Source organism: Bos mutus, chromosome 21 (genome assembly GCF_027580195.1).
Source record: "Bos mutus isolate GX-2022 chromosome 21, NWIPB_WYAK_1.1, whole genome shotgun sequence".
Classification (NCBI taxonomy): domain Eukaryota; kingdom Metazoa; phylum Chordata; class Mammalia; order Artiodactyla; family Bovidae; genus Bos; species Bos mutus.
In genome coordinates this window covers 68363689-68391061 of record NC_091637.1, presented here as the reverse complement: position 1 = coordinate 68391061, position 27373 = coordinate 68363689, and the positions used below count along the sequence as shown (strand labels likewise).

General features: G+C 57.1%; 1 protein-coding gene across 1 annotated transcript; it reads left to right on the top strand.

Annotated features, from left to right (window-relative positions):
- The first annotated feature begins 4742 nt into the window (after positions 1–4742).
- On the top strand, positions 4743–14300 carry GPR132 (G protein-coupled receptor 132). Its single transcript, XM_014483437.2, has 3 exons — positions 4743–4850; positions 8739–8839; positions 12231–14300. Exons 2-3 carry the CDS (start codon positions 8833–8835, stop codon positions 13340–13342), a joined length of 1119 nt encoding a protein of 372 aa, XP_014338923.2. The 5' UTR covers positions 4743–4850; positions 8739–8832; the 3' UTR covers positions 13343–14300.
- The last annotated feature ends 13073 nt before the right edge of the window (positions 14301–27373 follow it).

Genomic DNA, 27373 nt, shown 5'->3' with positions numbered 1-27373 from the left:
ACCACAGAGCAGGAGTCGGTGGCCGGTGACCCTGACCTGGGTCCGGACCCCTCTGTGCCCCCAACAGACACTGGCGATCCTGGGTTCCCGAAATACCGCCAGGCAAAGCATGCTTGACACTTTCTTCTGACAAGTGGATGGGTTGTTCTGGAAATTCTGGAGAGAACAGTAACATTGTTTGCCGTCTTTAGCCTCCTGGGAGGAGCAACATTCTGTCGGTGGAGACGGAGTCTAGCAAGGCCTGTTGAGCTGCTGGGCCAGAACCACGGGGACTGAAGGTTTGGGTTCTCCACGAGGACCCTGCTTCGCAGGCTCTGGGCAGTGGGTCTCGTGGGGCTTCTGGGGGGAGGAAGCCTCCTTAGGAGGAGCTGCCCCAGCTGCCCCACGGGCCCCGCTCCCCTCCATCTGCCCTCCTCGTTGGTCCCCCAGGCTCCCTCTCCCAGCTTCTGCTCTCCAAGCTCCTCTCTCCTCCTCCCAGATCAACCCCGCTCCAGACCCTCTTCTCATTTGGGGGCAGTTTCGTCCCTGGGCCTGGCCAGCATGCATCCCGCCCACCTGTCTGGGACCTGCCTTCGCCAAGTGGAAGAGAAGCTGATGAGCATGTGTGCCTGAGGCAGTGCGTCCCCCCATACCCTGAAGCTCTTCTTGTTTAGGAACAGCACGCAGGGTCAGTGGGCACCATGAAATCAAAGACCACATTTCCCAGCCATCCCCCCAGCCAGGCATGGCCACAGCTCTGCATTCCTGAGGAGACGGGACCAGAAGCACTGTTTGGGGATTCTGGTGCATCTCCTCAAAGAGGAGGGGCCCCACTCTCCTCTACTTCCTTCCTTCCCGACACCTGGAATGCAGATGCGAAGGCTGGAGCTCAAGTAGCCATTTTTGACCAAGAGACAAGGCATCTGGTTTCCCAAGGCCGTGGAAGCGGATGGGCCAGCTGAGGGAGAGAAAGAGAGAACTCCACATGCTCAGCATGGCTGTCTGGGGCTTCTGCGGTGATGGGCAGCCTGTTCTGGGCTGATCTAGAGCACACTTTAACTCTGTTGAACCCACGACCTGTGGTTCACATTCAGACTGTGCCCCAGTCAGAGGAAGATGGGCCGGTAATGAGTTTCAGAATCACCAAGCTCCTGGGATGACTTCTGTAAAGCCCCTTTTTGTTCACAGCCTCTTCTCTCTGGAGGAAGCTCTCTCTGAAACCACCCTGAAAGCCCCTTCTCTGGGGGGCTCTGGGGAACTCCTTGTGAAAACACCAAGTCCTGAGGAAACCCCGGAGCCCCTGCTTCCCCTCCCCGGCCCCCGATTCAGTGACGCAGCATCAGTGAGGCTCAAGAGTTAGGTGGGGACAGCGGCCAGCAGGCAGGACAGCCTGGCAGACTTTCTGGAAGAAGAAAAAGCGGTCGTCTCCCAGTGGATCAGGGTGGCACAGAGAGATCGACACATGAGGAAGTAGGGCCTGGTCCAGGCGGGGCCGTCTGGAGACAGAGGGGCCAAACGTGGCGTAAGAACAAAGCTGAAGAGACGGAGCACGTGACCACCCCCACAGAGGCGGGCAGACGGTCCCGCGAGTCTGGGACAACTGGAGGGTCCTCAAGGGCAACAGCTGAAGTTGACGGAGGAGACACGGAAGATATGAAAACCCCGAGTCCTGCACACTCGCGTCCTCAATAGTGTTACAAGGCAGCCCGCATGTCCAAGGGTGGGTGACGGATGAACAGACGCAGTCCAGCCACACGGTGGCACAGCACTCAGCCACACGGGGAGTGACATCTGACACCTGCTCCGGCGTGGGCAGGCCTTGAGGACCTCATGCCGAGTGAACCAGGCCCGTCACAAAAGGATGCTCCTGGGAGAGTCCACTCGTCGGGGGTCCCTGGAGCAGTCAGACCCACAGAGACAGAGAGAAGGAGGGCGGGGGAGGGCTGGGGAGCCGGGGCTTAGTGGGGACAGGGTTTCTGTTTGGGGAGATGAGCGTCGTGGAGATAGACAATGTGGTGACGGTCACATAGCAACGTGAGGCTGCTGGTCACCGCAGCGATCTCTTGAAAGCGGTTATAACGGTAGATTTTGCTATCTATAATTGCTGCAGTGAAAATCTCTGAGTCCCTAGTGATACTCAGGGAGAGATAGAGAGAAAGAGTCTGACATCTTAGCTGCGGCAGGAGGTGGCTTGCTGCCCTTTGGCTGGGGGAGCAGGGAGGCCCCAGCTCCCTAACCACCCCCCCAGGACTGCTGGTGCCATCACAGATGGAGACACCACATGATGGGAACGTCACCACTCAGAAAGACCGAGTGCAGAGGCCGCCCTGGGGTGGGGAGTGAGAGGTCCGGGGTGGGGGACGAGACGCCAGGCATGCCTTCACGACGGGGGTCCCAGCGCCAGAAACGCTGACGGAACCGGCCGGGGCTTCAGACCCACTTCCCAGACCCGGGAAACCCGCAGTGGGGGATCATGTTAAACGACCCGGGGAGCCCCCAGTTGCACACATCTAGACTGTGTGATGTATCGGGGGACGGCCGGCCAGGCCACCTCAGGAAGCGGGTGTCGGGGAGCGGTGCATCCGAGCGGGGCCACCGAGATGCCCGACACCAATCAGGTACGCGTGCCGGGCGCACTGTGCCTGCCGTGAGCCACCTGGCACCGCCAGCCGGCTGTCGGGGCCGAGGAGGGTGGGCGGGGCGTGCGGAGGCTCTGCAGGGGAACACGGCGCTGAGCCAGGGGTCCGATTCTGCTCACAGGCACGAAGCTTGTCTAGAAGTTCTGGTGCTGGTGTGGGTGGTGGTCACTCGGGCCGTCAGGACTCCTCTCCTTTCCCTATAAAGCCTTCCGAGGCTGTGAGGGGAGCGGAGACCGTGGCCTGGAGGAGCGCACTGTCCGGTAGGCGTCTGGACAGTGGGTCGCCGTCCGCCCCACTTCGTCTTTTCAGGTTTAAATCTGTGACTATATGACCCGCTTAAAACAACGACTAATGTTCCCCTGTCATGGGGAGGTGACGTGATGCTGCAGATGGGATGAGGGGTGCCTGCCTGGCGGAAGGGGGGCCCCGGGAGCTAGCGGCCTCTACGTGAGCAGCCCCCGGGCGTGTTGAGAAAATGGGCTGCAGCATGACCCTTATCCTGCCTGCAGACACTCAGCCTTCTGGAAACGCACCAGGCCCCTGGCTCCCCCGAAACCCCATCGCCCACGCCTGCCCCGCTGGCAGGGAGTTGCGCCGGGAAGCAGGTGGGGTGGGCGCTGCTGCCGCCCCACGGCTCGCAGTCCCCAGCTTCTCGGGGCCCGGCTCCCTTCCCAGGCCCCCTGAGGAACCCAAGGGAGGGCTCAGCTGCCCTTCTTGACCCCACGGCCACGGCCCAGGGGGACGATGGCCCGAGCCCGTCTGCTGGGGGCTCAGCAGACGGGAACATGCAGACGTGGGGCCAGCACCCTCCGGGCTGCTGCAGATGCCGCAATCCCGGGAGGGCCCAGGCTGCCCTGCGATGACAGCTGTCCCCCGGCGTCCCTGAGGGCACTGGCCTGCAGCCCTGAGGTAGGCTCTGCTCCTGCTGAGGCCCTAGGTCCTCAGACCCCGAGGAGGTGCCCTGCACCACCAAGCCTCGGCTCCGCTGCAGACCGCTCATCTGGGCCTGCGCCCCTGGGTGGTGGGTGGTGCCCTTGGCAGTGGCCTGTGGTCGACGCCGTCGCCCCTGGGCAGGTGTCGGGGGGCTGAGGTGAGTCTTATGCCCAGATTCGCAGGCGTCCCACAGCCGGCTCCCCAGGCACTCTGGGACCCCCCTGAGAGAGCGCTCTGGGTGGAGAGGTTGCTGAGAGGGAGCCAGCCTCCAACCGCTGGCAACGTTCTGAGGAAAAGCGCCAAGTGGGCGCCTGCCCTCCTGGGGCCCTGGACGCGCTGGGCAGGGGCCTTGGTTCCACCTGCTGCCTTGCTGCTGGGGACAGGTGGCCCACAAAGGTTAGGGGGCCCGGTCCTGAGCTGGGCTGGAGAGCTGGGACTGCAGCAGGGCGTGCAGGGAGGGCCCCCAGGGCCTCAGCTCAAAGCCCAGATCCAGCCCAGGGTGACCAAGCGAGGTGGTGGGTTGCCTGCAGCCCGCCGTCTTCCGAGGACAGTGGCGTGTGCATTAGGCTGGGGTCCTGCAAGCCCTGCCTTCCCGAGTGGACCCTGGCTTCCTGGGGGATCCCATGGACCCCTCAAGAGAAACTCACCCACAGACACCCCCCGGCCTGGCTGGGATCAGCTACAGGGGGTCCAGGGGCTCAGGGACAGCACCGAGGCCCAGGGCCCAGCACAGGGCATGCTGGCCTTTCCTGCAGGGCCCTCCCCAGGATGAGGCCAGAGAGGGGGCTTCGGTGAAGCAGCTGGGCACTGGGGCTGGGTGCTGTCCTGGGCCCGTGGGGCGGTGTCCAGAGGCAGCCCAGCTTCTTGCGCCCCTCGAGTGCCCAGGGGCAAGCCCTCCTGGGGGCAGCCCTGCTCTGCACCCACCAGCCTGGGAGGCCCTCAAGGTCTGAGCGCAGGGGCTCCTGGGGGTCCCCGCCCCGGGGTGCAGCCGTGCTGTCTGGGCTCGGTAGGTCCCTGCAGCTCACGCCAGCTGGCCCCACGTCTGGCCCAGTGGCTGGGGAAGTCCTGAGTGAAAGCAGCTCTGGGTGTTGCCAGAAGCGCGAGCAGAAGCAGCCCTGGATCCGTTTTCAGGAAAGTGATGAGGCCACCGTCTCACCGCCAGTGAGAAGACACGTCAGCCGGTTGGCCCACCCCTGGTCTTGCTCTGTTTGCGGTTTCGGGGAGTTCTAGAGACACTGCTGTTACTTCCTGAAAGCTCTCAGCCACTCCTGCTGAGAGGAGCGCGAGGCCGTGGGCCGGGTGAGTCCTGGGCTCCCGCGGGAGTGTTGGGGTCGGGGGCTGAAGGCAGAAGCGGCTCCTCGGATGAAGGTGGGGGCTCGGTGGAGGGTCCTAACTGGGGTCCTTCACCAAGAGAGACCCCAGGGCCCGCTGGGGAGGGAGCCTGGGAGTTCCAGGGCCGGCGGCGGGAAGCAGGTGCCCCGCAGAGGACGTGTGCTTGCTGCTGCTCTGGGGGTGCTGGCGGGTGGGAATAAGGCACTGCCGCCCCGGCCTCTGGGAGCTGGTGGGGCCGGGGGCGTGTGCGTGTGAGGAGGGACCACAAGACAGGGGGCCCTGCTGGCCGGGTGGCTGGCTGGCCCCTTGGCATGGGGTCCAGTGCTGGGCACTGTGTGGGGTCCCGGGGTGTCTCCCAGGAACGGAGGGCCGGGGCTTTGGCTGCTGAGGACCAGGTGCTTCCCACCATCCCCACCTGGGTGGCGACAGGGTGATGTTTTAGGGGACCCTCTGGGCAGAGTCGGGGGACAAAGACACCTCCGGGGAACATGGATCAGGGAGGGGCTGTCCAACCTCGCTAGCCGTCGGGGAGACGCAGGTGCAAGCCTTCCTAAAGGGGAGTGGTGAAGATGGACACCCGGGGCTGGAGAGGCCGGGCCACTTGGTGAGAGCGGTGAGCTCGCCGAGCTCGGGGCCCAGGTCAGGAGGTCCCGCCCCGAAGTGTAAGCCGTGGGCAGACAGAAATGAAGTCAGCATGCTGGTGTGACGAGGCGGGGGTAGGAGATGGAAATGACCCAAAAGTTCCAGCCGAGGCAAGAGGGGCGAAGGTGCAATCGGGCAAAGGCGCTGCAGGGCGGCCACAGGGCGGGTCGGCGGCCGACACACACGCATCCACGACGTGCGGCGGGAACTGGGAGGGAGGCCCGTGGGCGGGCGGGTCCTCGGCGCTTTGGCGGTGCCTGTTTAGAAAGCTCCAGAGTCAAACCTTTCAACGTGTATTCCAAATGAAGGGAGGGACGCATGGCACCCATGGGCCGTGGCGCGTCCGGGAAACAGCTCTGCAGGCCAGATCACTCCCGGTCGTGTCTCTCCCTCCCGGGGGCTCTGTGGGCCCTTCCGGGATGTGCAGCTGCCGGGGTGGTGCCCAGGGATGGCAGGGACGGGGCCGGCGTCCACGGCTGCTGGAACCCGAGAGCGGGAGCCTCAGGCTGACCCAGGCCACCCACCCCACGGCCTGTGGCTACTGTGGCCCCCATCCCTCCTAAAAGCGCAGAGCAGGGACCCTGAGTCCCCCAGGCCCAGGCCGGCATTGCGGTAGGGTGGGCTCATCTCCCTAAAGCCTCCTGTGGGGCCTGTCACTCTATGTCCCCTGAGCTGGGACCACCCTGTGGGTCTCCCAAGGTGGACAGGATGCTGGTGAGGGCAGGGAAGAGCAGGCAGCTGGGCCTGGGGGGGTGGTGGATGTGTCCCTCTAAGCACCCGACTCTGGGAGAACAAGGGGGACCCAGGCCCCCCAACCCCAGCCCGCAAGAGCCCCAGGCGTGGGTGGGGAGGGGCCAGGGCCCTCTGGGGTGGGCAGGGATCGGATGCTGGGGGGGACAGTCCACCGCCCCCTGGGCGGGCTGGGCGGTGTCCTGGCTGCCAACCAGGGACAACCAGGGACAACCTGGGACATGCTGAGGCGGGACAGACACACAGCCCCCCCAGGCTGCTCAGCTCGGTGGGTGGGGCAGACGCACAGGACCGAGGACACGAGAGGAGCAGGAGGCGGCCAGGCCACCAGGTCCAGAGACCCCGGAGAAGCCAGGGGCGGAGACCTGAAGCCAAGTGTGCATGGGGGTGGAATGGCCCGGAGGAGCCCCGGGATGGGCCAGGCTCTGCGGCGCAAACGGCCCAGAGGTGGGTGGAGAGGCAGGAACCCCCCGGGCCTGGGCAGGGCAGGACTGGGTCGTCGGGATAGGGCCGTCCCAGCCGCTGGCCGCCCTGGGCTGGGCCTTGTGCAGCGTTCCCGCCCCCGCCCCGCTCCTCCCAACACGCCCCCCACCCCCACCCGCCAGTCTAGGCAGACGAGGGCACACCGACAGTCACGGCCGCCGCCCCAGACCCAGAGTCGGTGCTCTGTCTGCACAGGAGGGCGGAGCTGGGGGCGCCAGGCAGGGCCCAGACGCCCCCCAGCCTCGGCCAGTCTGCGCTCTCAGTACAGACCTCTGCCCACAGGCCTCGCCCCGCTAGGGGATGCACACCATCAGTTGGGCCACTTCCTCTGGCTTTTGCAGAAGTGACTTCTAGAGGCAGCGGGTCCATCTCTGCTCCCAGCTGTTCAGGGACGAGCTGGCAGGGCTGCCCTGGGGGAGGGACCACCCCCCAGCTTTCCCGAATCTCCGTTCTCACAAAGGGACTGGCCTCTCTCCCAGCGCGGGGCTGCGGGTCTCCTCCCGGGCTCACGTGGTTCAGGGGCGTCCTGACAGCTCCTAGTGGGTTGGCACCCCCCACACACAACTGCAGCTCACGAGGGCCACACTCACAGTGGACACCGGCCTTCCCGGAGCCCCTTTGTTGGGCTCAGCCCCCCTTCACTGGCTGAGCATGGTGGTGAGTTAGGGGATGGACAGGAAGACCCAGGGACCCCCAGACCCACACTCACCAGTCGGTCAGGACATCAGTTTCAGAATGTTAACGGTGTTTCTCGACTCTTTCCTGCATCTCACCTTTGTCTGTGTTTTTGAGGTCTTGCTTATAAACTCTTTCTAAGCTGATGAACTTTATGCAGTTTCAGGGAAACAGCTTGGTTTCCTGTTATTTCTAGTTAGCTCGCCTGCTGGCATCACAGACAAGCCCTCCCGGTGCGGACGCCTTCAGCCGCCGGCTCCCCCGGGGGTGGGGGCTGGGCTCCAGGCCGGCGGGGAAGACCCTCCCTCAGACCCTCTCTGGCTGCTAGGATGGGGCCTGTGCTAGGGGCTCTCTGGTTCAGGAAGGAAGCAGGAGTGGGGGCTGGGATGCCACCCACCGGCCAGCACCCTGGAGCCTGCCCGCCCCTGCCCTGGGCTGGGGTCCCAGTCCCTTTCACAGGGTGCAGTCCATGCACTTTGAATCTCAGGTAGCTGTTTCATCGGGAGAACTCCTGGAAGGGATTTCGCCCTGTCAAAGGTTAAGCGCACGGAAGGCCTTTGAGGCGCGTTGCCAGATTGCGCTGGAAAGCCTCTGTGCCCATTTATGCCTCCCGTCCCCGGCGTGGAGGAGCCCACGTCCACACTCACTCGCCAACACTAGGAGTTGAAGTTCTTCATCTGTGCCAATCTCACGTGCAAGACAGAGGCCGCCGTGCGGTCGCTTTGCGCGCCTTGTTTTCGCCTTGTTTTGACCGCGTGAGCGGAGTAAGACAGAGGCTGCCGCGCGGTCGCTTTGCGCGCCTTGTTTTCGCCTTGTTTTGACCTTGTTTTGACCTTGTTTTGACCTTGTTTTGACCGCGTGAGCGGAGTTGAGTGCTCTTCCAGTCGAGGCGTTTTCACTTTCGTGAATGATCAGCTTTGACACTTGTTTTTGCTGATCGGTGGGACTTCTTTCTATATTGAGACTCTGCTGTCGTATCTGCAGGGTAAACACGAGACTTGCGTGTTTTGTTGCTCAGCCGTGTCCGACTCATTGCAACCCCGTGGACTGTGACCCACCAGGCTCCTCTGTCCACGGGATTCTCTAGGCAAGAATACTGGAGTGGGTTGCCATTTCCTTCTCCAGGGAGTCTTCCCCACCCAGGTCTCTTGCATTGCAGGCGGATGCTTTACCATCTGAGCTACCAGGGAAGGCCGAAATCCAAGACTTGGCGTGTAACAAGTGCTCACTAACCATTTGTCCAACAGCTTGATTTGTGGTTTAATCTGAGTTCCCTAAAGCAATTTCTGCCCGCTCTTGCTCCAGGTCACTTTACACCCTGGGAGCGAACGTCTCCACAGCCCCGTCCCCGCCGTGTGACAGGCACTGCTGCCCGGCCCTGAGCCTGGAGCCTGCGGACATGCCAGGTGAGAGCCCCACCCGGGCCTCCTTTGACTCAGAACGTTTAGGAGGGAGCCCGTGCGAATTTTTCTACAGTGTACCTGGTCTCATAACAGCTATAATTGCTTCAAAAATTAGCATGCAAAAGGAGACGTCTCAAAATAAAAACTAACCCGGAGACAGTAAAGCCAGAGGCGCTCCATCCTGTGAGGGGCCTGGGCCCCACAGAGCCTGCCCCTCTGTCTCCTGGGGCTCGCCTGCCCCAGCCCAGAAGGCTCCTTTCCCGGGAGTTCAGGTCCTCTGAGTGGCCCCGGGGCAGGGGTGCTCTCACCTGTGTGCCCAGGTGTGGTCGCCAGATGGCTGGGGGTGGGGACAGGGCACGAGCAGGTGAAGACAGGACCCCGCATGCTGCCCACGTGGCCCCAGCAGGTGGCATGTGACTGAACTATGCTGAGTCCAGGGGGCACCCTCGAAGGCGGGCGGTTGATGGGGGACCCGGGAGCAGGAAGGGGCCCACAGGCCTCACCTGAGCCTCCACCTGGGCTTCGGGACCCCTCACACCCTGCCCCCCAAGGGGTTGGAAGACAGGGTCGGCACTGGGATGGACCCAGGGCGATGCTGTGGTTCAGGCGGTGGGCTGCCGGTTCGTGGAGGACTTGTCCAACCAGAGGGGACAGTCGGTCCAGGCCGGGCCAGCTTGGGCCAAGACAGGTGTCAGCTGCCTCCCACCCGAGAAGTGCCCTCCCGCCGGCTGCTCCCCACGTACCCCCGGCCCCTGTGCTGGGTGCTGCCAGCTCTAGTGTGGGGAACTGACGCCTGGGTCTGGTGACTTGCCCACACCCTCCGTCGGCACATGGAATGAAACCCACGTCCCAGGGGGTTAGGGTGGGGGTGGGGCCCCAGAGAAGGGACCGGCTCACAGACATCCGGATGGCCACTGCCAGAACAGAAAGACCCAGCGTGGTTGAGGATGTGGAGACGGCAAATGGAGCAGCTGCCGTGGAAACCGTCTGGAGGGTCCTCAGAAAGCTACCGAGGGGCTCATCACACCAGCCAGCAATAAGCACTCAAAGGAAGTGAACGCACGTGTGGAGAAGGCATCGCACACCCGTGGTCATAGCAGCCTGTGTTCCTGGCCAGGGGAGTGGAGACGCGCCTGTGGTCTAGCCACAAGCGACTCTGAGCTGCCCTGAGAAGGACCCGTGGCTCTGAGGATGCAGGGCCAAGTCACAGGACACATTCTCTCTGTAAAATCTTATTTGTTGTTTATGTTTGACTGCTGGGTCTTCGTTGCCATGCATGGGCTCCTCTAGTTGCGGAGCACAGGCTCCAGAGTGGGCTCAGCAGGCGTGGCCCCCGGGCCTCGCTGCTCAGCCGCACACGCCATCTTCCCAGACCCGGGACCGGGGCCGTGTCCCCTGCATGGGCCGGCGGATTCTCAACCACTGGACCACCGGGGATGTCCAAGGTCACACTCATTACCGTGCACTCCTAGGAGGGGCTGGGGGTTAAATCAGGACAGAGTTTCAGTTTTGCGAGATGAGAAAGTTCTGCAGATGGACGTGGTGAAGGCCGTACGGCAGCGTGAAGGCGTTTTGTGCCACAGAAGCAGACGTGTGGAGGGTTAAGATCGCCACTTTTACCTTATGTCTGCTGCTAAGTCGCGTCAGGCGTGTCCGACTCTGTGCGACCCCATAGACGGCAGCCCACCAGGCCCTCCGTCCATGGGTGTCTCCAGGCGAGAGCACTGGAGTGGGTTGCCATTTCCTTCCCCAGTGCAGGAAAGTGAAAAGTGAAGGTGAAGTCGCTCAGTTGTGTCCGACTCCTAGCGAGCCCGTGGCCTGCAGCCCCCCAGGCCCTCCGCCCATGGGCGTCTCCAGGCGAGAGGACTGGAGTGGGCCCCACTGCCTCCTCCATATACATATGCCTTATGTATGTTTTACTAGGATTTTAAAAATGGGGGGAAACGGATGAGGGCGCAGTTGGACTTTGGGGTCACCCTGCGGGCCGTCGCCTCCACCGCCTCAGGGCCAGCCGTCCGGCCCTTCTCGATGGGCCTTCGGCCTCCTTCACAGCCTCACTGCTCGCCGCCCGCCCTCACAGTGTGCCCCTGCTCAGTCACCCAGGCGTGTCCAACTCTTTGCAACCCCGTGGACTGTAGCCCGCCAGGCTCCCCCATCCCTGGGATTCTCCAGGCAAGAACACTGGAGTGGGTTGCCATTTCCTCCTCCAGGAGATCTTGCCAACCCAGGGATCAAACCTGGGTCTCCTTCATCTCCTGCACTGCGGGCGGGTTCTTTGCCGCTGAGCCACCGGGGAAGCATGGCTCTCCTCCCGCCTTCACAGCCGGCCACGGCGAGACGCCCACGGTCATGCCAGCTTTGGGATGTGCCGAGGTTTCTTTGGCCATTGGAAAGGCCTGTGGAAGGGCCCAGGGGTCTTCAACCTCGACTGTAAGTAACCAAAGAGTCTTCACGCCTCAGGGATCACCGGGCTACAGAAGCGAGAGCCACGTTCTGCACCATCACTGGGGCCGCCCGCCCGTGCAGCCCACTGTCCAGTCCCTTGGCTGGGTACCGGGGCCACCCTTGCCAGAGGCCACTGCATCCAGAGAGGCCTGTCTGCACCTGGGCACTGCCTGCAGCTCCCGCTGACCTCAAGGGGCTGCTCCATCTCCATTGTGCACTCTTGGAGAACCAGGCCTTTACACGGACAGCACCTCCACAGGCCAGGCTCACATTCTTCCTGCTCCCAACAGGGACCCCAAAGCCCGGGGGGCGTTCGCTCCCTGTGCCAACCCGCCAGCCTCGGCACGGTCCCAGCGCGAGCCCTGCAGAGCCCCAGGGACGCCTCCAAAGGACAGTGTGAGAGCACGGCTGAGCCGACGGGGTGGAGGAAAGAGGAAAGTGGGGGGCGGTGTGGGCACTGGGCGTCCTGGTGTCTCCGGGTCCCTGCACGTGCTGTGGGCCGGGGTGTCCCGTGATGACGGACAGCGGCGACTGCCCCGCGTGCCTGAGTCAATGGAGGACACGGCCAGGCCCAAGCTGTCGGAGCTGGTTTTATATTCCGCGACTGATTCTGCCTGTCTGTTTCCCGAGGGGACGTGGACCCACCCACAGAGGGTGGATGTGGGTTTTGAGTCAGGACCTGCCCAGGGATTCCAAAGGTCAGCACCTCCCCTTGGGAGGACGGCCCCCCTCCACTCAGGAAATGCCCCCAGGTGACGCCCCACTAGATATACGCGCACAGCTGCTGCCAGACAGGAGAGAAAGCCGGGCTGTGGGAGGGTCTGCGGGCCGTGCGTTGTGGGAGTGGGCCCTCCCTGCGAGACTCCGCGTGCTCGGAGGGTCGCTCCAGGTGATCTGATCCACGTGGTCTGCAGCCACGCCCGCCCTCACGCTTGTCTGTGCCCCGCAGGAAACACCACGCTGGAGACCGGCCCTGCGCTGGGGGCCCTGTCGACGGGCGGGTCTCCCCACACATGCAACGTGCCCTTCGACGAGAGCAGGGTGCTCCTGGTGACCGTGTACAGTGGCGTGTGTGCGCTGGGCCTGCCGGCCAACGGCCTGACGGCATGGCTCACGCTGCTGCAGGCACGTCAGGGCCACGTGCTGGCCGTCTACCTCTTCTGCCTGGCGCTCTGCGAGCTGCTCTACATCAGCACCCTGCCGCTCTGGGTCATCTACATCCAGCACGGGCACCACTGGCCGCTCAGCCCCTGGGCCTGCAAGGCGGCCGCCTACATCTTCTTCTGCAATCTCTACCTCAGCATCCTCTTCCTATGCTGCATCTCCTGCGACCGCTTCCTGGCGGTGGTGTACGCACTGGAGACGCGGGGCCGCCGCCACCAGAAGACCGCCATCCTCGTGTCCGCGGCGGTCTTCCTTCTCGTCGGGCTCGTCCACTCCCCGGTGTTCAAGATGGAGCACAACGGAACCTGCTTCGAGACGCTGCCGATGGACCGCAGGGTGGCCGGGTACTACTACGCGCGCTTCACGGTGGGCTTTGCTGTCCCGCTGTTCATCATCGCCGTCACCAACCAGCGCATCTTCAGGACCGTCCAGCTGAGCACCAGCCTGAGCACCGCCCAGAAGGCCAAGGTGAGGCTCCTGGCCATCGCGGTCGTGGCCATCTTCCTGGTCTGCTTCGCCCCCTATCACCTGGTGCTCCTGATCAAAGCCGTCGCCTTTTCCTACTACAGAGGGGCCGCAGACCTCGTGTGCACCCTTGAAATCCGCCTGTACACGGTCTCCGTGGTGTTCCTGAGCCTGGCCACCGTGAACAGTGTGGCTGACCCCATCATCTACGTGCTGGCCGCGGAAGCGACACGCCAGGAAGTGTGCAGAATGCACAAGGGGTGGAAAAAGTGGTCCACGAAGACTGACAACACCAAGCTCACGTGCTCGAAGGACTCAGATGGGGCACGGTCGCCCATGTCCCTCACAAACAGCTACGCCTTCCCTGAGCCCGTCCACCCACCGGGGCCATCGCCAGGCTCCCCAGAGGGGCTGGCCGAGGGGTCCTGCTGAGCCCAGCGCAGGAGTTCAGGGCTGGCCACCCGGTGCTGCTTGGAGCCCGCTAGCCAGTGTCCACGGCACTGGCTGGGGAGCCCCCTCTTAATGGCTTGCCCCCAGTTTCTGGTCCCTGGAGTCTCTGCTGCTGGGGGTCCCGGCTGAGCAGAAGCCCCAGGGAAGGGAGCAGCACAGACTGGGTAAGGGCGAGCCTGCTGGCCGCGGGAAAAGCACGTGGCGGGTGGGAGCGCTTGCTCTGGCAGGCGCTGTCCGCTATGAGCGCACAGCAGGGCGGCTGGCGCAGGCCGTGTGCCCGCCTGGTGCTCTGGCAGCTGGCACAGGCCATGTGTCGGAGCTGCCTGTCAGCTTTCGCGTGATGACTTTATTTCCTGAGCTTTTCTGCAGGCGTCGCTTGGATGCGAGTAAGCGGCTGGGCGTTTCTGCTTCTGACCCAGGTCGTCCATGCAAACTGTGTCCCTGGTCCAGCTGTACCCCAGGCCCTTGGCCGGGACAGCTCGGCACTGGGGCCCTGAGGGGAGCCGCAGGGCTGGGGGGAGCTGCAAGGTGGGGTGCAGTCCACGTGGCCTCCGGAGGAAGCCCCGCGTGTGCGTGGCAAGCACGCCTGCGGGTGGGAGGGCCGAGGGGCACCCCAGGCAGGGGGACACGCCCAGGGGCTCCGAGGACCTGGCAAGTTGTCAGCACGGAGGCTTCCTGGCTCCCCTGTTGGGGTGGAGCTGCCGAGGGCCAGGCCAGGCACAGCGCTGCCTCTGTGTCCCCATCGGTAGCAGGGCCCGTGACCCCGGCCTCAGTGGGTCAGTGGCGGGGGCTGACTGCACGCAGCCCTGAGGTGGTGTTAGGGTCAAACTCTGCTCCCGCTTCTCTAAGGCCGCCTCGATGGGTAAGCTTTACTGTGAAAGACCCTAAGACATGTGATTTCACATCTGGGAATAAAAACACAAGAGTACGCCAACTTCCTCATGTGCAGAAACGTCACTTTACTTCTCAGGCTCAGGGGGAGGGCCAGGCTGGGGGCGGGGAGCGTGCCTGGCTCGCCAGGTGATGGGCGGGTTCTAGAAAAGTCCGGAGTGTTCACAGGGCGTTCCCTCAAGGCTGACACAGGATTCCTGGGGCTGCTGTAACTAATCACCGCAGGATCTCCCAGCTGTCAGGCTGGAGGTCTGGATCGAGGCGTGGGGGGCCCTGGGGGCCTGGGCTCCAGGCCTCTCCCTCGGCCTCTGGAGCTCACGCATCCTTGGCTTCCTGGGTGTGGCCACATCACCCCAGGCCATCCCCCTGTCTCTTGTCTGTCTCTTTGGACCTGGGGCTTCCCTGGATAACCCAGGGTGAGCTCATTGCTACACCCTTAGACAGAGCCTATTTCCCAGCAAGGTCCTGCCCGCAGATTCCAGGGCGCAGGATGAGACATATCCTTCTGGGGGCAACAAGCCCACCCCCCACAGATGGCAACAGGGAGCAACAGCCGTGCTGTATGGCTCCAGGGGGAGGTTCAGTTCAGTTCAATTCAGTCGCTCGGTTGCTTCTGACTCTTTACGACCCCATGGACTGTGGCACGCCACGCCTCCATGTCCCGGGAGAGGAGTGGCCCCCGGACTCACGGCTCACCCCTCACCTGCTCTGCACCTGTCACCATCTGCGTGGTGGCTCCCGTGACAAACCCGGTTACCACGAGAGCACCCCACGACTGTGCGCTGGCCTCCCAGTCGCTGCGAAAATCTGCTTTAAAAAAATGAATGATGGTAGTTTATCATTTTCATTAATACCTTTTCTTGGCAGCCTCATGCCACTTCCTTGGCAGTCTTGGGGAAAGTTCCTGGTGTCTGAAATCCCAGGCCTTCTCAGGCAGCCCTCCTCCCAGGACTGTCTGCCCCTGAGCCTCTTGGTGTCACTTGCCCCGGGGTTTCACCACCAGGCTTCCCTGGTGGCTCAGATGGCAAAGAATCTGCCTGCAATACAGGAGACCTGGGGTCCAATCCCTGGGTTGGGAAGATATCTGGAGAAGGAAATGGCAACTCACTCCAGTGTTCCTGCCTGGAAAATTCCAAGGACAGTGGAGCCTGGTGGGCAACAGTCCATGAGGTCACAAAGAGCTGGACAGGACCGAGTGACCGACACTTTCATTTGTCGACATTTTATGCCTCAATTTTCAATCACGGACATAAAGCTTGTGCTCCCACCGAGGGGGACCCTCTGGGGCTCAGGGTCTCCAACTCCCCTCTGTAGGTGTCCTGGGGTGGCCGACACAAATGACCACAAACTGGGATGACATGTCTTAGAACAACAGGAATTGACCTCTCACAGCTCCCAGGCCCAAGTTCAAAATCAAGATGTCAGAAGTCTCCAAAGGAGGGTCCTTTCTGCTCCACCAGCCTTTGGTGGCCATCACCCCAATCTCTGCTGCTTCTGTCTTTGTGTACCCTCTTTTGTGTCTCTCTGGGGTGCCCCTTCTGTCTCAAGGCCACGTGCCAGGCCCCAGAGTCCATCTAGCCCCCTGGTGCTGCACTCCTGGGTCCGCAGTCTCCCTGGCCCAGTGGCCCCATGCCGGGGCACTGCTTTCTGTCCTTTCTCCCTGCGGAGCCAGAGCCCGCCTCGCTGGTACCAGGGTGACCAGGCTGCCCAAGGAGCAGAGGCATCAGACAGAGGCGGGGTGTGTACTGTGCCCCGCTGTCAGCAGGCTCCATCCTTGGCCCGAGGGGGCTTCACCTGCCCTCGGCCTGGAGTGCAAGGGTGTGCAAGCCTCAGGAATGGGCCTGTCCTGTCCACTCCATCCCTCCTCCGCCCCTCCGTCCTCTCACAAGACTGGCTCAGAGCACCGCCTGGTTTGTGCATGTGTGTGTGTGCATGTCACGTGACCCTGGACGCACATCCCCAGCTCCCAGCAAAGGGGCTTCCCAGTGAATTCACGACCACATCTTCACACCCAGACTGGGAATCCCCTGCTCCTCCATCTTCTGCTGACGTCACGCCACCAATAAGCAGCCCCTTTCTTCCCTAGAGGAATCCATCGGGCACTGTCCGGTCCACCAGCTCACCACTGAGGCGGGGGGTGTGGGGCTGCCAGGGGTTTGCCAGGAGGGCTGACCTGGAGGGCCTCCACCCGGGAGTCTCAGAGGTGCCTTCAGGGATGGGGCAGGGCTGCAAGAGGTGAGAAGGCGGCTGCGTGGAGGGCCATCGCAGCTGGGGAGGGCAGGCTCCCCGAGGACGGCCCCGGGTCCCAGTCCAGGTTCTCAGCCCTCAGTGGAGGGGCCAAGTGGGGAGCTGATGTGGAAGACATCTGGGGAGAAATGTGTGAAGAATCGGGGCGGCGGTGGGAGGGGTTGGGGGAGGACTCGGGGCCAGACCCCATACCGGGTGCCTGCCCCTGGGAAGCAGGACTGACAGGACAAGCGGGGTGGGGCTCAGAGCCGAGAGGCTCAGGAAGGGCCTCTGCACCCCTGCGACCCTCCGCAGCCCCCTCGCGGGCCGGCCGCAGCCATGGGCAGGGGGCCAGGTGCGTCCAGGGGGCAGCCAAGGGCCGCGGTCCCGCAGGCTCGCAGCTGGCTGTCTTAGCGAGGCCTCATGCCGGCCACGCGCGCCGCCCGCCTCAGGATCTTCCCCTGGAATTTGGGAATGGCCGCAGGACCTGCCCGCAGCGCTACTGGGGGTGCTCATCGACATCGGCAGTGTCCCCAACGGAAGCTGCGCCCGACACCGAGAAGGCGCTCAAAACGCAGAGCATCGGTCCCGCTTCCTGCGGGTCTTTCCCGAGCCCTGCGAGGACCCACCTTCCTCGACGGAGGCGCGTCTGTCCCGGCGGCGACCCCTAGAGGGCGCGCGCGGCTGAGCGCCCAGCGCGTCCGGCCCGCGGCCGCCAGGGGGCAGCACCTCCCGAGGGGGCGACTGCGGGCGCGGCGGCCCTTTTCCGGCCGAACGCGGACCCTGAGAGACGTTGTAAGACCGGAAACCGCGCGTATTGCGCGGGCAGGGCATGCGGAGCCCGGTCTCAGAAGACGAGAAGCCGAGAGCGGCCCTGTGTCCGGTGACAAGCAGAGGTTGACGGGGACATCAGGCCGGCGCCCGGCCTCGTGCGAATCCGGAGAAACCGCAGGCGCAGGGGGCGGCGGGCCGGGCTGCGGGAGCTGGGGACCCCGCCCAGTCCGCGGGGAGGGCGCAGGGCCGGCGGAGGCCCTGTCCCCGGCCTGCCGGCGCCTCGGATTTGGACGGGACCCCACAGTGCCACTCCGAGGGCCTGGCCAAAAGCACGGAGAGCTTCCGTGCGGACGGATATCGGGGGCAGCATCATTCCATAAGCAAAACGTGGTCTATGATGAGAGCGACTGTCACTCACTTCTGACACCTGCTACCGTGGGGATGAGCCTCACAACGTGCAAAGTGAGAGGACTGCCGTTTGGTCCAGTGGCGAACGAAGACTCCAAGCTCCCAATGCAGGGGGCCCAGGTTGGATCCTGGGTAGGGGACGGGGGAGTCTGGTGGGCTGCCGTCTATGGGGTCACACAGAGTCGGACACGACTGAAGCGACTTAGCAGCAGCAGCAGGGGAACTAGATGATGCTGTGAGAGTGCTGCCCTCAATATGCCAGCAAATTTGGAAAACTCAGCAGTGGTCACAGGACCGGAAAAGGAGACTTTTCATTCCAATTCCAAAGAAATCAATGCCAAAGAGTCTTCAAACTATGGCACAGTTGCATTCATTTCACATGCTAGCAAGGTTATGCTTAAAATCCTTCAACCTATGATTCAACAGTGTGTAAACCTAAAGCCTCTGGATGTACAAGTGAGATAAGATAGAGGAACCAGAGATCAAATTGGCAACATCCTTTGGATCATAGGAAAAAAGCAAGGGAATTCCAGAAAAACATCTGCTTAAGTGACTAAGCTAGAGCCTTTGACTGTGTGGATCACATGGATCCACAAACTGTGGATCAACAAACTGTGGAAAATTCTTCAACAGATGGGAGTACCAGCCCACCTTACCTGCCTCCTGAGAAATCTGTATGTAGGTTAAGCAACAGTTAGAACCGCATATGGAACAACAAACTGGTTCCAAATTGGGAAAGGAGTACCACAATGCTGTGTATTGTCACCCTGCTTATTTAAATTATATGCAGAGTACATCAGGAGAAATGCCAGGCAGGATGAAGTTCAAGCTGGAATCAAGGTTGCTGGGAGAAATATCAATAACCTCAGATATGCAGATGACACCACCCTTATGGCAGAAAGAAAAGAGGAACTAAAGAGCCTCTTGATGAAAGTAAGAATGGAGAGTGAAAAAGTCAGCTTAAAACTCAACATTCAGAAAACAAAGATCATGGCATCTGGTCCCATCACTCCATGGCAAATAGATAGGGAAAAAATGGAAACAGTGACAAACTTTATTTTGGGGGGCATTTGCCCAGCTGTGGATGTGACTGGTGAAAGAAGTAAAGTCTGATGCTGTAAAGAGCAATATTGCATAGGAACCTGGAATGTTAGGTCCATGAATCAAGGCAAATTGGAAGTGGTCAATCAGGAGATGGCAAGAGTGAACATCAACATTTTAGGGATCAATGAAATAAATGGACTGGAATGGGTGAATTTAACTCAGATGACCATTATATCTATGACTGTGGTCAAGAATCCCTTAGAAGAAATGGAGTGGCCCTCATAGTCAATGAAAGAGTCCAAAATGCAATACTTGGGTGCGATCTCAAAAATGACAGAATGATCTCTGTTTGTTTCCAAGGCAAACCGTTCAATATTACAGTAATCTAAGTCTATACCCCAACCAGTAATGCTGAAAAAGCAAAAGTTGAACGGTTCTATGAAGACCTACAAGACCTAGAACTAACACTGAAAAAAAGCTGTCCTTTTCATTATAGGGGACTGGAATGCAAAAGTAGGAAGTCAAGAAACACCTAGAATAACTGGCAAATTTGGCCTTGGAGCACAGAATGAAGCAGAGCAAAGGCTAATAGAGCTTTGCCAAGACAACGCGCTGGTCAGAACAAACACCCTCTTCCAACAACACAAGGTAATACTCTATACATGGCATCACCAGCTAGTCAATACCAAAATACGATTGATTATATTCTTTGCAGCCAAAGATGGAGAAGCTCTATACAGTCAGCAAAACCAAGACCAGGAGCTGACTGTGGCTCAGATCATGAACTCCTTATTGCCAAATTCAGACTCAAATTGAAGAAAGTAGGGAAAACCACTAGATCATTCAGGTATGACCTTAATCAAATCCCTTATGATTATACAGTGGAAGTTTCAAATAGATTCAAGGGATTATATCTGATAGAGTGCCTGAAGAACTGTGGATGGAGGTTCATGACATTGTACAGGAAGCAGGGATGAAGACCATCCCCAAGAAAAAGAAATGCAAAAAGCCAAAATGGTTGTCTGAAGAGGCCTTACAGATAGTTGAAAAAAGAAGAGAAGCTAAAGGCAAAGGAGAAAAGGAAAGATATACTCAGCTGAATGCAGGATTCCAAAGAATAGCAAGGAGAGATAAGAAAGCCTTCCCCAGTGACCAGTGCAAAGAAATAGAGGAAAACAATAGAATGGGAAAGACTAGAGATCTCTTCAAGAAAATTAAAGATACCAAGGGAACATTTCATGCAAAGATGGGCACAATAGAGGACAGAAATGGTATGGACCTAACAGAAGCAGAAGATATTAAGAAGAGGTGGCAAGAATACACAGAAGAGCTATATTAAAAAGATCTTCATGACACAGATAGCCGCAATGATGTGATCACTCACCTAGAGTCAGACATCCTGGAATGTGAAGTCAAGTGGGCCTTAGGAAGCATCACTACAAATAAAGCTAGTGGAAGTGCTGGAATTCCAGCTGACTTATTTCAAATAATAAAAGATGATGCTGTGAAAGTGCTACACTCAATACTCCAGTGAATTTGGAAAACTCAGCAGTGGCCACAGGACTGGAAAAGGTCAGCTTTTATTCCAATCCCAAAGAAAGGCAATGCCAAAGAATGTTCAAACTACTGAACAATTGCACTCATCTCACACGCTAGCAAAGTATTGATCAAAATTCTCCAAGCCAGCCTTCAACAGTACGTGAAAAATAAACTTCGAGTTGTTCAAGCTGGATTTAGAAAAGGCAAAAGAACCAGATGGGCTGGATGAAGCACAAAGTGGAATCAAGATTGCTTGATGAAAGTGAAAGAGGAGAGTAAAAAAGTTGGCTTAAAACTCAACATTCAGAAAACTAAGGTCATAACATACGGTCCCAATTTCATAGCAAATAGATGGTTAAACAATGGAAACAATGACAGACTTTATTTGCGGGGGCTCCAAAATCACTGCAGACGGTGACTGCAGCCATGAAATTAAAAGACACTTTCTCCTTGGAAGAAAAGCTATTAACAACCTAGACAGCATATTAAAAAGCAGAGACATTACTTTACCCACAAAGGTCCATCTAGTCAAAGCTATGGTTTATCCAGGAGTCAGGTATGGATATGAGAGTTGGACTATAAAGAAAGGTGAGCACCGAAGAATTGATGCTTTTGAACTATGGTGTTGGAGAAGACTCTTGAGAGTTCCTTGGACAGCAAGGAGACCCAACCAGTCCATCCTAAAGGAAATCAACCCTGAATATTCATTGAAAGGATGGATGGTGAAGCTGAAACTCCAATCCTTTGGTCACCTGATGTGAAGAACTGACTGTTTGAAAAAGACTCTGATGTTGGGAAAGATTGAAGTCAGGAGGAGAAGGGGACAACAGAGGATGAGATGGTTGGATGGCTTCACCGACTCAATGGACATGAGTTTGAGCAAGCTCCGGGAATTGGTGATGGACAGGGAAGCCTGGCGTGCTGCAGTCCATGGGGTTGCAAAGAGCAACTGAAGTGACATGACTGAGTCACTGAACTAAACTGAACTGGTCTCTGATTGATTCTCAAGTTTCAGCCTGCACCAGAATCCCCTGATGGGCCTGGTGAAACACAGCCAGACAGGGCCCAGCCCCAGAATTTCTGAGTCAGCAAATTTTCATTCATAATGACTCCCCAGGAGGTACTGCTGCTGGGGGTATAAGCCCACACCCTGAGAACCTCTGCCCTAAGCCAAACACCATTGGAATGGCATGTATTCAATTCTGGCCAGTGAGAGGTGGGCCAGGACTGAGTTTGCCTCCTGGAGGAAAGGCTCTCTGTTTCCCTAGACCTCCTGTGAAACTGAATGCAAGATCTGGAGCGACTGCAGCCACTCTGAGTCTCTGTGGGCAAAGCCATCTGAGCAGGAAGCCCACACACAGGGGGAGGCCTCTGTGCCCCGGGCCTGCTCATCCCAGTCTTTGACCTTTTAAGGGCTAGTGGCATTTGCCTCCAGTGCACCACAGCTCTTGTGCCCACACACCCTGATCAACCCCCTTCACTTCCTTCAGCTCTCTCACACTGCAACCCCTGCTGTGTCTCTTCAGCATCATAAGGACATCGTTTTCTTTCCTTTATTATTCAGTTCAGTTCAGTTGCTCAGTCGTGTCCGACTCTTTGCATCCCCATGGACTATGGCACACCAGGCTTCTCTGTCCATCACCAACTCCTGGAGCTTGCTCAAACATATCCATTGAGTTGGAGATGCCATCTTGTTTAATATTAAGGAGATCAGCCCTGGGATTTCTTTGGAGGGAATGGTGCTGAAGCTGAAACTCCAGTACTTTGGCCACCTCATGCGAAGAGTTGACTCATTGGAAAAGACTCTGATGCTGGGAAAGACTGAAGGCGGGAGGAAAAGGGGACGACAGAGGATGAGATGGCTGGATGGCATCACTGACTCGATGGACGTGGGTCTGGGTGAACTCCAGGACTTGGTGATGGACAGGGAGACCTGGCGTGCTGCAATTCATGAGGTTGCAAAGAGTCGGACACGACTGAGCGACTGAACTGAACTGATACTTATAGAAGTTGCGCTTTTCCTAAACGTTTACTCGCCTATATATGGCACCCCACTCCAGTACTCTTGCCTGGAGAGTCCCATGGACGGAGGAGCCTGGTGGGCTGCAGTCCATGGGGTCGCTAAGAGTTGGACATGACTGAGCGACTTCACTTTCACTTTTCACTTTCATGCATTGGAGAAGGAAATGGCAACCCACTCCAGTGTTCTTGCCTGGAGAATCCCAGGGACAGCGGGGCCTGGTGGGCTGCCTTCTATGGGGTTGCACAGAGTCGGACACGACTGAAGCGACTTAGCAGCAGCAGCATAGGCACCCATGGAAATCATATAGAATTATTTTGGGTATATACTTTTATCCAGCTTTATGTTTTGAAAGAATTTCCAATTTACAGAAAAGTGGCAAACTTAGTACTGTGGAATTAAAGAGACTAAGTAGGAGGCGGGACTAGCCTGTAGGGGAAGCTCTCTCATCCACTAAACTAATTAACTGTAGTTACTCGGTCGCATCGGACTCTGTGCCACCCCATTAGCTGTAACCGGCCAGGCTCCTCTGTCCATGGGATTTTCCAGGCAAGAATACTGGAGTGGGCTGCCGTTTCCTTCTCCAGGGGATCTTCCCCACCCAGGTATCAAACCCGGGTGTCCTGCATTGCAGGCGGGTTCTTTACCATCTGAGCCCCCAGGGAAGTAGTTCAGTTCAGTTCAGTCGCTCAGTCATGTCCGACTCTTTGCAACCCCATGGACTGCAGCACGCCAGGCCTCCTTGTCCATCACCAACTCCCGGAGTTCACTCAAACTCATGTCCATCAAATTGGTGATGCCATCCAACCATCTCATACTCTGTCGTCCCCTTTTCTTGCCGCCTTCAGTCTTTCCTAGCATCAGAGTCTTTTCAAATGAGTCAGTTCTTCATATCAGGTGGCCAAATGATTGGAGTTTCAGCTTCAGCATCCATCCTTTCAATGAATATTCAGGACTGTAAGGTCCCTTTTGGAGAAGGCAATGGTGACCCACTCAAGTACTCTTGCCTGGAAAATCCCATGGACGGAGGAGCTGGGTAGGCTGCAGTGCATGGGGTCACTGAGTCGGACACGACTGAGCGACTTCACTTTCATTTTTCACTTTCATGCATTGGAGAAGCAAATGGCAACCCACTCCAGTGTTCTTGCCTGGAGAATCCCAGGGGCAGGGGAGCCTGGTGGGCTGCCGTCTATGGGGTCGCACAGAGTCGGAGACGACTGAAGCGACTTAGCAGCAGCAGCTAGGTTGGTAATAGCTTTTCCTCCAAGGAACAAGTTTCTTTTAATTTCATGGCTGCATTCACCATCTGCAGTGATTTTGAAGCCAAAAAAATAAAGTCTGACACTGTTTCCACTGTTTTTCCATCTATTTGCCATGAAGTGATGGGACCAAATGCCATGATCTTAGTTTTCTGAATGTTGAGCTTTAAGCCAACTTTTTCACTGTCCTCTTTCATTTTCATCAAGAGGCTCTTTAGTTCTTCTTCACTTTCTGCCATTAGTGTGGTGTCATCTACATATCTGAGGTTACTGATATTTCTCCTGGCAATCTTACTTCCAGCTTGTGCTTCATCCAGCCTAGCATTTCTCATGATGTACTCTGCATGTAAGCTAAATAAGCAGGGTGACAATATACAGCCTTGACATACTCCTTTTCCTATTTGGAACCAGTCTGTTGTTCCATGTCCAGTTCTAACTGTTGCTTCCTGACCTGCATACAGATTTCTCAAGAGGCAGGTCAGGTGGTCTGGTATTCCCATCTCTTTAAGAATTTTCCACAGTTTGTTGTGATCCACACAGTAAAAGGCTTTGGCATAGTCAATAGAGCAGAAATATATGTTTTTCTGGAGCTCTCTTGCTTTTTCGATGATCCAACGGATGTTGGCAATTTGATTTCTGGTTTCTCTGCCTTTTCTAAATCCAGCTTGAACATCTGGAAGTTCATGGTTCACGTACTGTTAAAGCCTGGCTTGGAGAATTTTGAGCATTACTTTGCTAGCGTGTGAGATGAATGCAATTGTTCAGTAGTTTGAGCATTCTTTGGCATTGCCTTTAGAATTGGAATGAAAATTGATCTTTTCCATTACTGTGGCCACTGCTGAGTTCTCCAAATTTGCTGGCACATTGAGTGCAGCACTTTCACAGCATCATCTTCCAGGATTTGAAATAGCTCAATTGGAATTTCATCACTTCCACTAGCTTTGTTTGTAGTGAAGCTTCCTAAGGCCCACTTGACTTCGCATTCCAGGATGTCTGGCTCTAGGTGAGTGATCATATCATCGTGATTATCTGGGTCATGAAGATCTTTATATAGTTCTTCTGTGTATTCTTGCCACCTCTTCTTAATTTCTTCTTCTTCTGTTAGGTCCATACCATTTCTGTCCTTTATTGTATCCATCTTTGCATGAAATGTTCCCTTGGTATCTTTAATTTTCTTGAAGAGATCTCTAGTCTTTCCCATTCTATTATTTTCCTCTATTTCTTTGTAGTGGTCACTGGGGAAGGCTTTCTTATCTCTCCTTGCTATTCTTTGGAACTCTGCATTCAAATGGATATATCTTTCCTTTTCTCCTTTGCTTTTCACCTCTCTTTTCACAGCTATTTGTAAGGCTTTCTCAGGGAGCCATTTTGCTTTTTTGCATTTCTTTTTCTTGGGGATGGTCTGCATCCCTGTCTCCTGTACAATGTCATGAACCTCCATCCATAGTTCTTCAGGTGCTCTATCTATCAGATATAATCACTTGAATCTATTTGTCACTTCCACTGTATAATCGTAAGGGATTTGATTTAGGTCGTTTCTGAATGGTCTAGTGATTTTCCCTACTTTCTTCAATTTGAGTCTGAATTTGGCAAAAGGAGCTCATTATCTGGTTTGAACTCCCGGTCTTGGTTTTGCTGACTGTATAGAGCTTCCCCATCTTTGGCTGCACAGAATATAATCAATCTGATTTCAGTATTGACCATCTGGTGATGTCCATGTGTAGAGTATTCTCTTGTGTTGTTGGAAGAGGGTGTTTGCTATGACCAGTGCACTCTCTAGGCAAAACTCTATTAGCCTTTACCCTGCTTCATTCTGTATTCCAAAGCCAAATTTGCCTGTTACTTCAGGTGTTTCTTGACTTCCTACTTTTGCATTCCAGTCCCCTATAATGAAAAGGACAGCTTTTTTAGGTGTTAGTTCTAGAAGGTCTTGTAGGTCTTCAAAGAACCATTCAACTTTTGCTTTTTCAGCATTACTGGTTGGCGCATAGACTTTAATTACTGTGGTAATGAATGGTTTGCCTTGGAAACAAACAGAGATCATTCTGTCTTTCTTGAGATTGTGTCCAAGTACTCCATTTCGGACTCTTATTGATTATGATGGCTACTCTTTCTAAGGAATTCTTGCCCACAGTAGTAGATATAATGGTCATCTGAGTTAAATTCACCCTTTCTAGTCCATTTTAGTTCTTTGATTCCTAAAATGTCAGTGCTCACTCTTGCCATCTCCTGTTTGACCACTTCCAATTTGCCTTGATTCATGGACCTGACATTCCAGGTTCCTATGGTACCTTGCTTCCGTCACCAGTCACATCCACAGCTGGGTGTTGTTTTCACTTTGGCTCTGTCTCTTCCTTCTCTCTGGGGTTATTTCTCCACTGATCTCCAGTAGCATATTGGGCACCTACCGACCTGGGGAGTTCATCTTTCAGTGTCCTATTTTTTTGCATTTTCATACTGTTCATGGGGTTCTCAAGGCAAGAATACTGAAGTGGTTTGCCATTCTGTTCTCCAGTGGACCATGTTTTGTCAGGACTCTCCACCATGACCCATCTGTCTTGGGTGGCCCTACAGGGCATGGCTCATAGTTTCATTGAGTTAGACAAGGCTGTGGTCCATGTGATCAGATTGGTTAGTTTTCTGTGATTGTGGTTTTCATTCTGTCTACCCTCTGATGGAGAAGGATAAGAGGCTTATGGGAGCTTCCTGATGGGAGAGACTGACTGCAGGGGAAACTGAGTCTTGTTCTGATGTGGAGGGCCATGCTCAGTAAATCTTTAATCCAATTTTCTGTTGATGGGTGGAGCTGTGTTCCCTCCCTGTTATTTCAGTTCAGTTCAGTTCAGTCCGACTCTTTGCAACCCCGTGAATTGCAGCACACCAGGCCTCCCTGTCCATCACCAACTCCCGGAATTCACTCAGACTCACATCCATCGAGTCAGTGATGCCATCCAGCCATCTCATCCTCTGTCGTCCCCTTCTCCTTCTGCCCCCAATCCCTCCCAGCCCGGGGCCAAACTATGGTGGAGGTAATGAAGATAATGGTGAAAATGAAAGTGAAGACATTCAGTCGATCCAACTCTTGGCGACCCCATGGACTGTAGGCCTACCAGGCTCCTCCGTCCATGGGATTTTCCAGACAAGAACACTGGAGTGGGTTGCCATTTCCTTCTCCAGGAGATCTTCCAGACCCAGGGATTGAACCCATGTCTGCTGCATTGCAGGCAGAGGCTTTACTGTCTGAGTCACCAGGGAACCTCAAAGATAATGGTGACCTCTTTCAAAAGGTCCCATGCATGCACTGCTACACTCAGTGCCCCCAACCCTGCAGCAGGCCACCACCGACCCACGCCTCTGCTGGAGACTCCTGGACACTCCCGGGCAAGTCTGGGTCAGTCTCTTGTGGTGTTACTTCTCCTTTCTCCTGGGTCCTGGTGCGCACAAGTTTCTGTTTGTGACCTCCAAGAGTCTATTTCCCAGTCCTGCGTAAGTTCCGGTTGCTCTATGGTAGGGTTAATGGCGACCTCCTCCAACAGGGCTCATGCCACACCCAGGTCTGCTGCACCCAGAGCCCCTCCCCCTCGGCAGCCCACTGCTGACCCGTCAAACACAGTTCTGTCTCAGTCTCTGCGGGGTCTCTGGGTCCTGGTGCACACAAGGTTTGTTTGAGCTCTCTGAGTGGTTCTGGTGGGAATGGGCTTTGATTCTAAACATGAATTCGCCCCTCCTACCATCTTGCTGGGGCTTCTCCTTTGCCATTGGACGTGGGATATCTCCTCAAAGTTGCTCCAGCACCGTGCAGCTGCTGCTCCAGGTTTGTAGGAAAGGAATATTTGAAAAAAGTAACTTTAT